Here is a 16,240-nt window from a genome sequence, read left to right as displayed (position 1 = left end):
CCCTTCAATAGTAATAGGTTTATTCATAAATCATATATTACTGGAACTAATGATACAGGCAATAAAAGATGATCATATTAAAATCTTTTAGAACTTACATGTTCGACGGACTGCATTAAAGAATAGTTCCAAATGATCTTGTGAACACTTGTAGGTAAGAAAATACTTATGATTTACTAGGATTGCCTCCACCACTCCAATAACCGAATCAATGAGCATAACAAATCCTTTTATACACATGCTTCTAAAATAAATCATAAAATTGACTTCAGCTAATATATTATGTATCAATTGTTAATGAAAATTGATTTAAAAATGTCATTATTCCAGAATTTTTCATCCATTATAAAATATCAGACAAATTTTAAGTACCAACACCATGAAGTTCCTATCTATTAATCTAGAACAAAAGACAAAACATTTTCTAAAAAATACAACCATAAACCTGCTGTAAATAACAAAATTAAACAATAAACATGCAACTAATATTTTCAAATAAAACTAAAATCATATAAATATCCAACTAAATTTGTATCCTCTTTTTTACCAATTATCATTTCATTTGCTTATGAAATAAATGGAGAGTATATATATTCTAAATCCTGTTCCCGAAAGAAAAAGAGGTAACCAGTGTGTGTTGACTACACGTGATATCTATGGCCAGCCAGCCAATATAACGTCATTTGGGAGTCATTGAAATTTTTATCCATTTTTTTGCTACATCGGAACTTTGCATATATTTTAATTGCTTTACATTTATGTGCAGAAAAAATATGTTTTGTTATTTAGTCCTATATATTGTCAATTTTGATGGGGTAAGCTCCGTATAAGTGTTTAGAGTCGGATGCCTCCAGTCCCAGTTTGTGCGTGAATTCATTTATTATAGGCTATTCATATCTCTGCCCTTCTAGACGAATGTAGATACGCACTGTTAATTTTGAATCGGTTTTGTTTTTTATCTGAAAGTTTAAATTATGTAGCCGCTCCATATGAAAACCCGGGCGTTATTGATCCAGGATAACCCTTCGCACATTATGAGATGAAGTGATGATTCTTGCAATAAGCTAATGGAAAGGCTCCTGTTTTTTTGCGAATCAATGGCACTAATAATAGAAAAAAGGATACGTCAATTTATCAAACTGAAAACTATTCAGATGTATATATTTACATAGCACAATAAACACATATCATGATACAAAATAACGTATCATATATTATAAACACTAAATATAATACCATGAAATAATGGGTTTGGTATCAACTTAAAAGAAAACCAATCAAATGGGTCTAACTAATTTTGCGGAAACTGGCATTGCTACAATATGGATAACTATATTATTACCATACAATGTAACGAAAAAACTAGAACAAGAAAGAATAGTTGACGTCAATATTATGTAATGGTGCTCATTATATCTCACTTTTTACTTTTCAGTTTTGCTTCATTTTAAGAATAAAGCCGTGATATTAAAACATATCAATTCCCGCACAATACTTTGTACGTAATTGGGTGGTTTGATTAGTTGATTTAAACAATATTCATTCATTATTTACAAATTTTATATACATATAAATAAACTATGGTTTCAGAAACAAACTGATTATTTACCATTACCATTTGATTTATATATTCTTCACTATCCAGAGAATATAACCAGTTTACTTAAAACTTGGCGACTATTAGTTTTTACTTTTTGCTTTAAATCAGTAGTGTATTGCCTGCCGGCATAATAGTATCGTACCTGAAGGTATTTCTCAATGACGGCTTTTATCAAAAGTACTAAATGATTATTTAAACCTTCATTTTCGAACATGTGCTTCCTAAGACCGGCAAAAATGTTCTTATTGATATAAGATTCAAGAATTGAATTCACCAATTTTAGTCAGCTTAATTGAAGAAGAGAAAACATAGCGTCGGAAGAACTTTTCAGACGTAATAGGCCTACATATATCAACAACATCATTCGATGGAACTGTTAATGATCCTTTAGATTTCAAGGCTATCAATGAATGCACAGGTGAAAGTTGCGTTTCTGACAGAGCATTTACGCGTGTTTCACAAATTATACAACTTTTCAATTTAAAAACAACAAATCCAGCTATATAGGCAACAATTTTATGGGACAAAGATGACAAGAGATTAGGATTTGGCGTATAACTGTAATCTTCATGAATGGGCTGCAACATAAAACTATCATCGCACAATCTAAGAATTAATCAACTCAGATGCGGACACTTCCGTATCAACATTGTTGCACAGTATACGGCTTGACGTAGTCAAAATAGGGACATTTTCAAGAGCCAATCAATTTTCTGATCTAATATCTTGTATATTATGTACAAGTAACTTTTTATAAGACGTTTTGAATTGTCTACATGTAGGATTATTATTGCACCCTCCCATACTCCTAATTTTACCAAAAAAAAGTTCGATATGGTCTTGGCTGAACTTGTAAGTTAATAAAAATTGCATATTATATTTCCCTGTTAAAACCAAATCTTCGAATAAAGATTTAACACTCTCAATGCACAATAGAAAGCCTACGAAACCTGTTTTTCTATTACTCTTCAGTATACTGGGTCCTAATTTAGATTGCCGCAAAGATGAAATATATGATTTAGCAGTGGACAAAAAATTAATTATGGAAAGATAATTGGTGAGTTTAAGAGGAGCCTTTCATTCAAAAGACTTCAAATTTCGAGAATTCAAAACGTCAAAAAGCTCATCAAATAAACGTATGAATTCAATGGTCTTTTCACAACCCGAGAAGTCTTTGATATTTTCATTTAAGCAAAACTGCAGAGATGTTGCGACAGACTCGTTCAAAGTTTGCGCGGCTAATTTAACATTCATTTTCTTTTTGAACCATTCAATGTGACTGGCTTTCAATTTATTTCCGAAGTGCAGTTCTTCAACTTGTTGTAATTTGTGCAATGAAACAATATAATCCCACTTAATGATACGACTTTTACCAGAAACAATAGAACATTTCTCGGCGAGCGTATTACGAATTAACTTTAACATATGACATGCATCTAGAAATACATATACTTTTGAATCATTTATGGGATGAGAGAAATATGACTGAATATTATTAGGATCATCCCAATTAACACCTAAGCTACGTGACATGGACAAATTAGCTGATGCTCCATCATGGGTTAGGGAAGTAATTAAAACACCACTCTCATATAGTCTCTCAATACAACTCAAAACTAATGCCTTTCGCTCTTCTCCATTAAGTCCATTTATCAAAAAAAATCCAACAGGTAGCTTCCATGATGACTGTAAATCCACCACCATCATCGTCAAACCTTCTTTCGCCACTGGCAGAGAATCGTTATCCAGGTGAGTTCCCATGTCTATGTAACCTTCATACTTCTTGCCGTCGAACTCAATTTTCTGATGTATTGCTACCTCATCCATCATAAGCGCACAAAGCAGCTTTTCTCCTTTCGCCTCACTTCTTATTTGTAGAGCTTCAAACGCTGTGCTTGTAAACCCAGGCTCGTCATTGACATTGTGGTACCATTTACTAATTGTTCTTGGATGAGGAAGACAGGTGTCGAAAACTTTCCTTACATACTTATACGCTCTGGGAGAATAAAAATGTAACGTCAGAGTAAAGCTCCTCAGCTCTGGTGAATATGTGACAGGTAGAGACTTGTCTTCCAGTTTAGCTTTCTGGCGCTTGAGTAAGTCTGGTATGCCTCCAGAACAAGCTTCTAAGACATCTATGCTACTGCTGCTCATCACGGCCTGATTACGGAGATCATCAATGACATTTTTTAAGTTCTTTTTCTGTAGACGTCTTCTAGCTTGCATCAATGTCTTCATTTTTTTTCGCGAACAGACGAGTTGCTGGGTACTTTTCTCCAATTTTCTCTTTAATGAGGCTCTTTCGGGTGTGACGGGTGTATCATTGTCAATAGCTCGAAGATGTGGTGGGATTTCTTGAGGTTGAAGAATCAGTGGAGCAACTGGGGAAGTGCGCTCAGTTGGTGGACGTCGAATTTTCTTTTCATTTTGTAGATAAGATGGAAAAGCTTTAAATACTGATGGAATTGCTTCTGGAAGAATGCGTACTACATTTGGAGAGGTTCTGTCAAAATCTTCCCAATTGAAATGTTCTGAACATACCATAGATCTTTTTGTTGGCTCAAAGTTGAATCTTCTTAAGGCTTACGCGATTTTGTTTTTTCAGAACGTACGCGGTTTAATAACTTGCTTTTATATGCATTAGCGGATATACGCGGTTTTGATTTCAAAATTATTTATTTAATAAGGCTGTAAAATTGAAAACCATTAGAACAAAATACATTTTGTTTATTCAAAGGTGAATTAAGAAAGAAATATAAATAACAAGGAACTAAATGTGATGATATCTTCCTGATATTTTGAAATTATACAAACTAAACTGAACTGTATTACGTCCTAAGTTGTCCTGTCCCATGTCTTGTCCTTTATTCTGGGTTAACCTCCTGTTCTATTGGTGTGTTCTATCTACTGTCCCAAGTCCTGTCCTGTCCTGTCTTCTGTCTTGTCCTTGTCCTGTACTCTGGACTGTCTCCTGTCCTGTCCTGTCCAATCTACTGTCCTGTCCTATAATCTGCCCTGTCGTGTTTCCTGTCCTATATTTGGCCCTGTCTTGTTTCCTGTCCTGTCGTGTCTTGTACTTGTCCTGTACTCTGGTTTATCTCCTGTTCTGTCCTATCTACTGTCCTGTTCAATCTACTGTCAAGTCCAATTTACTGTCCTGTACAATCTACTGTCCTGTACAATCTACTGTCCCGTCCAATCTACTGTTCTGTCCTGTATTCTACCCTATCCTGTATTCTGCCCTGTCGTGTTTTCTGTCCTGTCGTGTTTCCTGTCCTGTATTCTGCCCTGTCTTGTTTCCTGTCCTGCATTTTGTCCTGTCGTGTTTCCTGTCTTGCACTCTGCCCGGTCGTGTTTCCTGTCACGTCCTGTATTCTTCCCGGTCGTGTTTCCTATTCTGTATTTTGCCCTGTTGTGTTTCATGTTTTGTCTTGTGTTCTGCCCTGTCGTGTTTCCTGTCCTGTATTTTGCCTGTCGTGTCTCATGTCTCGTCCTTTACCCTATCCTGTCTATTATTCTACCCTTCCTGTTTTCTGTCATGTCCTGTTTTCTGCCCTGTCCAGTTTCCTTTCATGTCCTGTAACCTTCTCTGTTGTGTTCATGTCCCGCCCTATTATCCTGTCCTGTTATTGAGCGAATACATTTTCAGTGAGCAAAAACAAAGATCTAAAACAAGATAACAATACTATTTACAATACAGATATTTTAAAACATTAAAGAAACAGGTGACCGGTTTCATTTTGTGACCTGGTGATAATGCACTAAAGTGTTATTCACGGGAAAGATTGTCGTAAAAACCATGAAAATCAGTTGGTATGACTAATTTCAAATCTTGCAAGTGGCCAAACTTTTTAGCTTTGATCTTAGGTTTAAAGGCATACAATTGTTGAACTTGAATATCAAACTGGGACATCCGATGTCCGTTTTCTGGGTATTTCTTGGAATTCATGACCGTAATTTAATTTATATGATATAAGACCATCTTTATATCTTAGAACTCTAATATTTGTCACAACTGGATCTCCACAACCGCGACCAGGACGAATAGACGTATAAAAGTTTAATTCTGAGTATTTCTTAAAGAAGGTACTATCTAGATATTTAACAGTGTATTGAGGTGAAACACGTGATGATTTGATAAGATCCACATAGTTTTGGGGTACGTATATTGGTTTATTACGTAATCTGCGTTCGATAGTACTGTGCATGCTATTGCACTCCATTTGCGTATGGCCTTTTTCAAGAAATTTCTGTGTGATTGTAATACCCTTTTCTTTGGAAATTTTCAGAAGTGCATTTGACAAAGTAGCATTCCTATTTTGGTATGTACATCCGTCACTGTATAATATTAACTCGTCTATGTCGCAAATTAATTTTTCAATATAATCAATGAAGCATGATGTAAAAGAATTGGCATCTCCTTCGTGCCAAAAGTAGCAGAAACCTTCTTTTGTTGCTAGGTCAAAAATAGTATAGTTATGACAACCAAGTTTGGTTTTATAGTACATAGAACTTGCTTCGATCTTTGGACAAAGTAGCAACGACTGCAGATCTAGCGTTACAACTTTGATTGTATCATTGGACTCCGCTAACAGTTTATCATGACATTTTTCGTCCCTGGCACTAGTTTACGCTCGATGTGTGCGTTGTATTCTGCCTCAGTAATATTATCAGTACGGAATATCCGCAACAAATATCGCATTGAACCTTTTTGGGATGAAAAAGGGAGAGATTCAAATCAACAAAAATTGATTTGAAGGCTTTCTTCCCTAAAATTAGTTGAGCTTTTTTACAGCAATAGTCTTTATACACTCTATAAAGTTCAGCGAAATTTGTGAATATCGGTTCGAGGTATGATTTCCTTGACGAAGCCCTGCAATAATTCTTTCTTTCTCTGATCTCTACTTTGTCAACTAATGCAGCTAAATATACCCTTTTTTGATCCCAACTTAAGTGATTCCAAAACCTGTCAAAAATCACCTGCCGACAAAAGATGTACACCCTTTTCGCTTGTCGCAAAGTTTTGAGCAGTTACGAGGACCAAGTGTACGTTCTGATTTATCCGTTGAATAAGTATAATGACTACCAGCATCTTTTTTGACTCCTTTGTAGGATTTCCCTTCCATTCGCAAACGTTTGTGCACATTTTTTGTCCATAGTTTGCGGTTGGCCTTCCCTGGTTTAGCTCGGGATTCTTTAATGGGATGGATGGTTTGGTCAAGTTCTGGAACAGGATTGATCACAACATTATGGTTCTCTGTGTTTTCGTAAGAGTATTCATCAGAACTTTCACCACTTTTTCTCTTACTTGAAGGCACCCAGTCTGGATCCTTGCCATTATCATCATTGTCAGAATCTGCTTCTACTGTTTCAATTGCATCGCCTAATATTGTGTTTTTTGTACCATGGCACAGAGTAGGCTGTTTTATTGGAATCTATAATAGAATCAGTGGGTATACAAGAAGGATTGGGTTCTTCGGGTAGCGTACCGGGTTGGATTGAGAGGTCTCCATTTAATTTATTTGAATTTGTCAAGGCATCCATTCCTCCACTGGCACTACGATTATTTAGCGCTAGATTAACCAAATACCTCCCTCTTGAAAACGGGTGCATTTTTTCATACTACCACGAGTATTAAGTTAAAGTGTACCTGTAATCCTGAAACAAGAAAATAACGGGACTGGATATCACATTAATAGAAAAGGGTATATACACAGAACTGAAGTATATCGCATTATATTGGCCCAGTGGTATACTACAAACGTAGTAACTACCGGTTATACGAATAGCATTATTATCACAATAACAAATAGGCTATCCTCCACTATTTCTAAACCATCGTATATCTACACTATCAAGACTACGTATTAAAAATATAAAATTCTAAAAACGCGTATAAATTTTGTTTTTTACAAAATTTCTCCAAATATTTCTATGAAAGATGACAAATTTCAAGGGCAAATTGCTTTAAAAAGTATCTTAGATATAAAATAAATCAACATCTCAGGGATCTACACATATATCCATTCGGTAGGTGAAAACAGTCGGATTAAACCTTGATCATTTTGACATTTTTCCAATAACACTTTAGTTTTCCTAAATTATCCCTTATTTTCAAAACAAACAAAGCAGAAACATTAAAGATATATGATAAGATAAACTAAGAAACATTTCCTTACCTCCTTATTTGCTACAAATGCTTTAGACAGGAAAAATCATGTAAAACGTGCACTTGAAATTTAATTCGAGTTATACGCGATTTTAGAATTCAGTATTCCACACCAATAGAAATACGAGTTTTCATCACATGATTAAAAATGAGGTTTATAATTGGTCGATATGTATATAACCCAGATCAAAATGTGCATTTCTTAATACTCATTCCAAAAAGACGAAAAAGTGATTTTCCAGAAAATGTCGATATTCGCGGTTTTGGAAGCGCATCGACGATATGGTGTTGTCTTGAAGTTTAAAGAGACGATATGATAATATATCAATTTTGTAAAAAGTAAAAAAATATGCCAAAAATATGATAAGTAGGCTACGGTTTAATTTTAGGTTTCGTAAGCAATTCGTGAAATTTTTAACTGATTGATATAGGGTACGTAGTCGTACGTAGTCTTTTAATTCTTGAGTGATCGCGAATTCGTGGCAGTTTTGAACACGAACTCCCGTTTCCAAAACTCGTAGTTAATTCGTAACCATTTCGTAGTGCATTCTTGGACATCATGATAGATCAGTGGGCATTATCGGCTAAGAATCTGTAACGAATCCCACGAATACATGACGAAACATAAAACCATGAATCGGCTACAAATCTTACGAATCCTAAGATTTATCAATTTGTAGCTAGGCCGATTCGTAGGATTCGTAGCGTGTGTGCAGTAGGAGTGGGCTAGTGGGGGCATCAGACTTAGAGTTAGGCGAATAAATGTGGCAACACTACAGGGTAGAAAGAACAAAGTTATTCCCGTAGGCGTGACAGTGGCATTGCTATTATTAGCCTAGCTCTACTCTTTTTCGATTTTAAACTGCCAAGGCCAACAACTACAAGACAAGCCAAGCCAAGGCGGCAAGGGCAAGGGATCGACTGTGTGTACTAGCTGCTGATGACGAACCTAACATGCTGATTAATGGAGATAAATAAAACTTACAATGGAAAGTGATTCCACGCTTCCTATCTCTGTCTGTCCTGTTGGTACAACCATATGCTGAACAAGACGGCTCGACCCCCCATACACACCCTTGGGATCATATATTATAGAATTTCCACATCCTCATGTCCTGTCCTGTCCTGAATATGCCTAAACGTGGTAAAATCGCATATCTGATGTCGGCAATCGATTTCCCGTCCTCGGAAACATATTATATTTCGACATATTACACGGTGTGCGAAGTCATTTTAGTGATATGTTACCTTTCAATGACGTCATTCTAAAGATGCCATCTTGGATTACTGGCCGCCATATTGTTTTAAAACATCTCAACGTGGTAAAATCGCATATTGTCTGATGTCGGCAATCGATTCCCCGTCCTCGGAAACATATATTTTGACATATTACACGGTGTACGAGGTCATAAGCGGTATATTACCTCTCGATGACGTCATTCTCCAGACGCTGTTTTGGATTTTCTGGCCGCCATTTTGTTTTGTTTCGTTCAAGATCGAGTTCATTTTATTCTCACAACTGTCTGCCACCGAGCTGACCCACGAAAAACAGTTATGAATGGCAGAACACATCAATATGCTTTCCGAATATCCCAGAAACCAATCAAAATAGAGTATTTTCAGGTTTAAGGGTTACCATTTGTAAAATGTCTCTGAACCAACCCTAGGGGTGCCAGAAGGTATTTTTTCTGTCATGTTCGGACTCTACAGGCAATTTAGCCAAAGAAAATGTTTGTCCACAAAAATAATGTTGATTTTAGCAACCGACATGTTGTTTACAACATCAATCATCAACAACAAAGAAATGGTTTTCAGATTCGAGACAATTTAATCACAAATGCGTTTGCTTAAAAAACATTGATGAATATATATATAGTACAATATATATAAACACTACTAAAAATATTTAAATCAATTCATTGTTTTATTTGTAATGAAAGTTTGAAATAGAAATGAATAAACTGAACTATATATATATATAAATTGTCTTGGGCAAACAAAACAATATTTTTCAAAGTAATCACACTAGAAAATCTTTGAGAGTTGTGTATATGGGTTCGTTAGATTCAAAATCGTAACTATTTTGGTCCGCACATTGGTATTTGTAAGAGGCTTTCTGCATCATTTCTAACTGCAACCGCTTTTCTTCAATTTGGAGTCTTCTCTGTTCTATTTCAAGACGTTTTGATTCTATAGATAGTCGTTTCTTTTCTACTTCTAGACGCTCTTTCTCGATTTCCAAAATTTCAGAGTCACGCATCTCTAGATATTCATTGCTAGACTTCCTGCTTCTACGGGCCCGACTTTCAGTTTCATGTTCTTCGACAGTAAAAGCACTTGTAGATGCCACGGATCTCGCTGCGTCATCTTCTAGATCTGTCATCATTGGAGCATCTTCCTGATTAATTTGAACGACTTAATTGGAGTCAAATCCGTCTGTGATTCTCTCTATTGCAGTGTCCCCAATAACCGCAATTGCCTCCTCTTCGTTTGCGGTCAACGACTCAAAATCAGCTCTCCCCCACCCGTTTTCTTCATTTCTTTTCGTCTTTTCCCTTCCTTTGATTAAGTTTTTATTTCTTGCCATTTCTGGAACCATTCTCACAGCACTTGAATTTACACTGTTGACTGCCAAATGTACTTTATCCCCTGCTTTTTTCTTCTTTTGCAGTGTGACAGAGTCACAAAATTTACTGGTAATAATGTCTTTATGTTTTCCAAATTCCGCAATTAAAACTGAGCATTCTTCTTCAGAAAACCTACTTTTCCTTGATTTACCCTTTCCAGACATGTTTCACTGGCAAACTTTGCAGGCAAATTCGGTGGAATCTAAATGTCTCGTAATTATGTTCTTGACACAATGTCACCAAAATGACTATGGACATGCGTGGCCATTGGTTACTCGTTAATCGAGTGCGAATTTCACGGAAAAAACTAGGGGAATCCCACACACCTTAACATATCTTAAATTTAAGGACTATCCAATTTAAGGACTGCTCTCTGATACAGTCGTTAAAGACTGGTTCTTAACCTGTAGCTAACCTGTCCTTAACCGCAAAATTAAGGAATGCTTCGAGAAACAACTATCATGACAGAAAAAAGGAAAACTGAAGCAAAATCGGTCTAATAATGCACAGTCTGGAGACTATTTTTGCACGCTTTTTTCACACTTCTGTTTCGCAAAAATGTTCCAATTAACATTCATTCTAGTGCATTCGGGTTCACAAGTTAACTTTGACCTGGGCTATTAAGAATCATGGACAAAAAATTTTCATCGAAAATATCTCGAATATCTGAAATATAGCTATCACATGCATACAAAGTTTCATCTAAATCGGATCAAAAGTATATCTCGTTAACAGACAAATTCGGAACAGACCGATATCCTCACAGACAGACAACAGTACAATACTTTACCTTATGACGATAAATAGTAAATTTAAATGACAATTTTTTAAACAAACCCCCATTGACGTGGGATATCCTTTATTCTGAATAACCTCCATTTCATTGTTATTAACATTGCGGAATACAAATTATGCGATATGGTACTATTCAAGTGATTGATTGCTAATTGTATTGGGTCTCAACAAAGTATACAAAATCTGTTAAAGATGAGTTCCCTTATTTTCATTTATGAAAATGAAACTGTTAATACTTATATGGATAGAAAGTAGAGACGTTATAATGACTTGGAAAAATACCAGTTTGTCTCACATGTCCACAATTAATTCATAATTAGCAAAATTAGAAGAGAATTACCAACAGAATTCCACTACGTGACCCATCAAGAAAGGTCAAAAAGCCTTTTTTGTTTATCCTGACTGTCCTTACATGAACATTTATTATTGGTTTATTATATGCAATAAGAACATAATGATATGATTAAGAATACATGATATTTCATTAGAAACACCAATTAATCAAATACTTCGCTTAATTTTACACTAAAAAAAGGAGACCCATCTTTAATGAACAGTTGTATAAAAGGTTACTGAATATTTCAAATGCATAGAACCATAAAGAACGATCGATTTCACGACTACAATTATTATGAAAACATCACAGGCACTTTTAGGTGTAGCATTACCGGCAAGGTTGAGGGGTACACAGACCATAACAGCGTAATCCGGGACAATTGGTTTTGCACCAAACAGAGAGTCCGGTAACATTTTGCCATCTTGGGCGAGGGAGATAGCATAGTTTCTTTGAATGATCTTGATTTGAGTACACAGGAAGTCTTTGTATTACTGTTATAGGATTGGAACTGATGGGGTATTTTTTTGCATCCAGCATCAAGCAATAGCATGAACAATCTGCTTTAGGACATGCACTTTTGAAGCACCGTTCAAGACACCACACAATCGTCTTGGTTTTTGACTCGCATCTCAAATAAGTCGAGTTCGAGTAGCAGTATTCAATTTTGACATTAACTCGTATTGAACTGATGACGGATGTAACTGCAGGCGTTGTGGTTTGATGCACTATGTTAGCTGAATTGTCGGTAGAGAGGCGTAAAATATCAGGACTGTACACGGGCAATATTGGTTCAAACAATCCACTATCTGAAACAACAAGTTAAGTCGAGGGTCCGTGTAAAAATATATTTTTTCAATTGTCCCTTGAAAGTGACTTAATAAGAATAAAAGTTGTTAAATGATGACCCTTAGATGTATATGTCAGTTTTAAAGGTTTTCTAATAATAATAAGCGGTGTCTCTGGTTCTACTTTTCAAAGTCTTGAATCACCCAATCCGCGTCAGTTGATCTGAAAAGAAACAATGCCGTTAGTATCCGACAATGTTGAATTTGATGTATATCAAGTTTCATAGATGGCATAACTCTTTCTGAAGCAGCCTACGAAGCTTTCATCAAAATGTACAGAATGATGTAATTATGCTGTAATAAATATACATGTTTATATGTCTAGTATTTTTGTGTATACTTATTTGTCATGTCGTATCGTGATGTATCGATTCTTTTCAAGTTGGGGCACCACCAACATTTAACTTATAAAATATCATAGAATTAAAATCATTGAAATACTATTATCAACTACCTCATTTCAAGTCTCAATTTGGACCGTGTCAGAGTCAGATGAGAATGACAGGGTGCCCGGGTCTGCAAGCCCTGCTAAAACCTTTCAGCAAAAAATCCCATGAGTTAAGTAATACGCCCACAATTGTAATGGCAGCCAAGTCGTCCGGGAGGTCGACAAGAGCTATCAGAAAATGAAACATTCCGAGGGTAACATTTTCATAATAAAGTCTTTTTCTTTTTTTGATTTTCCATAAGTGATGATAAACAATTTCACCAAGTTTCGTCTAAATCAGTCCAGAAGTATGCTTTCTGAGTGTGTGTGAGCTAAAAACTGAACGCTTTTTGTTAAGAACCAGGGCAATAATCCATGTGGTTCATCCTTCTTGTGATAATAAACCATTCCACCAAGTTGTTTTAAATTCTGTCAAAAATGGTGCCTCCTAGAGTGTTTATAAGCTAATAAAGTGAATGCGTCAAGATCAAGAACTCGTATTAAATATTTTCAGATTTTTTCTTTTAATGAGGTTCATCAAAGGATAATAATAATTTCACCAAGTTTCGTCTAAATCCGTCAAGAAACTTAAACTTGGCACGTATAAAATTAAATGAATCTAACCTTTAAAATACGTGTCAGGAATCTGCATACCGTTTCCCCTCGTTGGTTGTGTATTTGCAGATGAAACTGAAATTTTCACCTTAGGGGCATTCATTTGGTTTCCTGGCTTATCGAGCATCAACACGGGGAAAGACTGCTTCACTGCGAAAATATCAACCAAAGAAGTTCGTTGTGTGGTATTTGAGGCATGTCTATCTGTTTGGGTGGAAGTGGTAGTATGTGGCACGGGCGTAACAAAGGTAGTATCTCCTATCTCTGTGATTGTTGTTACATCAGGGTAAACGGTAACTGCAATATTTTCACTTGGTTGTGATGGTTGTGTAGAATTTGCTGGTGGTGCATCTAGATAGCTTGTCTGAGATTCGTTGGTTAAGTTTGATGCATTTTCGATCAGCGTATCCATTTTTATAGATATTGCATTCGATCCTTCGGTTACACCCGAAGCATCTCCAGTTAGAGTACCACTAATAAATAATTTGGATCCAGTTAGCTGAGTTGAATCTCTTATATCGGGTATAGATCCTGGTAGTTGGGAAAGTATACCGATTGCACTTGATATAGTTCCGGGTGGTCGCTTTATTGATCCATTTTGATCTAGATTGCCTTTATATGACTGTGTAGTTGACTTTGTGGGAGATTCAGTAGCAGAAGAAGCAGATGTAATTGTTGCGTTAACTGGGAAAGTTGTTGTGGTACTTGAAGTAGATGTCATCTGCCGATGCTTTGTGGCTTCAATGGTTATATCAGCACAATTGATAAATGTTTCTTGAGGACCACAACCTAAACAATTGCGACAAGAATGCAGATCCCGACCCTCTCTATACCCTGAAATAAACAATGTGAAGTGCAGTGAATGCGAGGTTAAAGTTTAGGTTGGGGTATATAATTATGTTTGTGTATAGGTTAAGATGAAGTTGAAAATCGTGAAAAAGAAAGTGAAATTAGTGAAGGTGAAATTGAATTTCTATATTTAGGCATTTGTGTATCTAAATCACTTACCAGTGACATAGGCCCATTTGAGCACACAGTGTTGACAAAATACATTCACTGGGAGAATAAGTTTCATATTAAACACACCACCACCACTACCAACATAGTAAGTTGAGGAGAACGTGTCCAATATCTGTAGAGGATGCTTATCAAAACATTCATCTAGGTCAATATATTCCTGTCCATTCATGTCTGGGCATAGATAAAATCGGAAATAACCCAGCTGATTTTGATCAGCAAACACAGACACGTTTAGAAATGATCCTTGAGTTACTGTTCTTGTCATGACGTTATTTGCATAGATGCCTGGATATATGTTGTTAGATGGACCAAAGTACGGATCTCCACAAGAGCCGCATCGTCCATTCGCAACTGTCCATTGATACTAAAATAGACAAAAAATATTTGAAACTCCAATATTTTCAATACTTATTAACTGAAAAAACACGAACATAAACTGATAGATTTGATTGAAAAGAAGTGTTAGGTTGAGGCAATTTTTGATATCTTTTTGATTCAATGTAAACCTATAATTCTCCTCATTACATGCCTTCACAATAATTCAGGGAAGTAAAGACCTTATTAAAATGAAGACGACTACGCCCACCTTCATTTATAAAGTACATAATAAGATACATACATGTGTATTTACATTTAATTTTATTGTACACCCACATGTGAAATGTGAAGCGTATATTAGCCGCACCAATGTGTGTCGGTTCGTCAACAGTCTAGAAGGTACTATTTTTGACGGATTTTCACGAAACGTATTGAATCTTATGGAAATTTTCAAAAAATCGGAATTATTTATATTAGTTATTGCTCGTGTTCCTGAAAAGCGTTAATTTTGTATCTCGTCAACACTCCAGAAGGCACAATTCTTAACGTCTTTTGACCAAACTCGGTGAAATTGTTTACAAGGGATGAACCCTATTGAATTCAATCGAAAATAAAAAAAAACATGAAAATATTTATAAAAGTAATTTCTTAATTTTTTAGCTTATAACTTGTAAACACTTTTTGTACATTAGAATGTAAATTCTCGCCGCATTTTGACAAAATTTGGTAATATTCTTCATTCTCATCTGAAAAAGTGTGAAAGAAGTGTATGATTAAAGGTTGAATATTTCATGATGAAATGGTGATTTGTAGTGCCAAATATTCTAATTTAAAATCAAAGCTGCTATTGGCAATCTATCTTTTCAATCGACAAAACGGCGATGTAGTAATATGTTATATATGTTATTTGAAACCTTAATACCTGCTTGATTCACGTCAAAATATATACACATACCTCAAACCCACCACAATTCAAATGATCATCCATAAGATTCTTGGGGACATTATAAATATTATATCTCCAGATACTTGATCTCATGGGTGGCTCAATCAATCGGGCTCTACCACTGACATTTTCCATTAATGCCACGACACATAAAAGGAATGCGAGTAAGTCATCCATAATTCAGTTACATAATTGGTTTTGAACAACTAAAACAATAAAAACAATCGTTAAGTAACAGAATGCATAGGGGATTACAAAACTACGTTCATGGATATGTGAAATCAAATATCTTTATCGGCATATCTATACCAGTGTCCAATAATCAAACTTCGTATACACCTTGCAAAATATTGGGTTAACGTCACGCACTATACATACACTATACAACTACACGTATATCACTAATTAAAAATTCAGTGCATCAAAAACATATGAACGAATAATACAAACTGTTTATGTATGGACTTTCGGTTTTATTGCGCATGTAGTAGTACAAATACATTGATATTTATATTAATGAGAAAATACCTTACGATTAAAT

General features: G+C 35.5%; 3 protein-coding genes across 3 annotated transcripts; all 3 read right to left on the bottom strand.

Moving 5' to 3' along the window:
- Positions 1-6,576: 6,576 nt before the first annotated feature.
- Positions 6,577-8,808, bottom strand: LOTGIDRAFT_162040 (hypothetical protein; the record flags this gene model as incomplete). Its single annotated transcript, XM_009057977.1, has 2 exons — positions 6,577-7,035; positions 8,755-8,808. 2 exons carry the CDS (start codon positions 8,806-8,808, stop codon positions 6,577-6,579), a joined length of 513 nt encoding a protein of 170 aa, XP_009056225.1.
- Positions 8,809-9,789: 981 nt separating this feature from the next.
- LOTGIDRAFT_162039 (hypothetical protein) lies at positions 9,790-10,152 on the bottom strand (the record flags this gene model as incomplete). Its single annotated transcript, XM_009057976.1, has 1 exon — positions 9,790-10,152. One exon carries the CDS (start codon positions 10,150-10,152, stop codon positions 9,790-9,792), a length of 363 nt encoding a protein of 120 aa, XP_009056224.1.
- Positions 10,153-14,157: 4,005 nt separating this feature from the next.
- LOTGIDRAFT_119849 (hypothetical protein) lies at positions 14,158-15,876 on the bottom strand (the record flags this gene model as incomplete). Its single annotated transcript, XM_009057975.1, has 3 exons — positions 14,158-14,242; positions 14,420-14,799; positions 15,709-15,876. Coding segments are annotated over 3 exons (633 nt in total), but the record flags the coding sequence as incomplete, so codon positions are not given.
- Positions 15,877-16,240: the final 364 nt, after the last annotated feature.

The sequence above is a fragment of the Lottia gigantea genome (assembly GCF_000327385.1).
Source record: "Lottia gigantea unplaced genomic scaffold LOTGIsca_32, whole genome shotgun sequence".
Classification (NCBI taxonomy): domain Eukaryota; kingdom Metazoa; phylum Mollusca; class Gastropoda; family Lottiidae; genus Lottia; species Lottia gigantea.
Note: the sequence above shows the minus strand (reverse complement) of the source record. Positions and strands in the feature narration are given on the sequence as shown.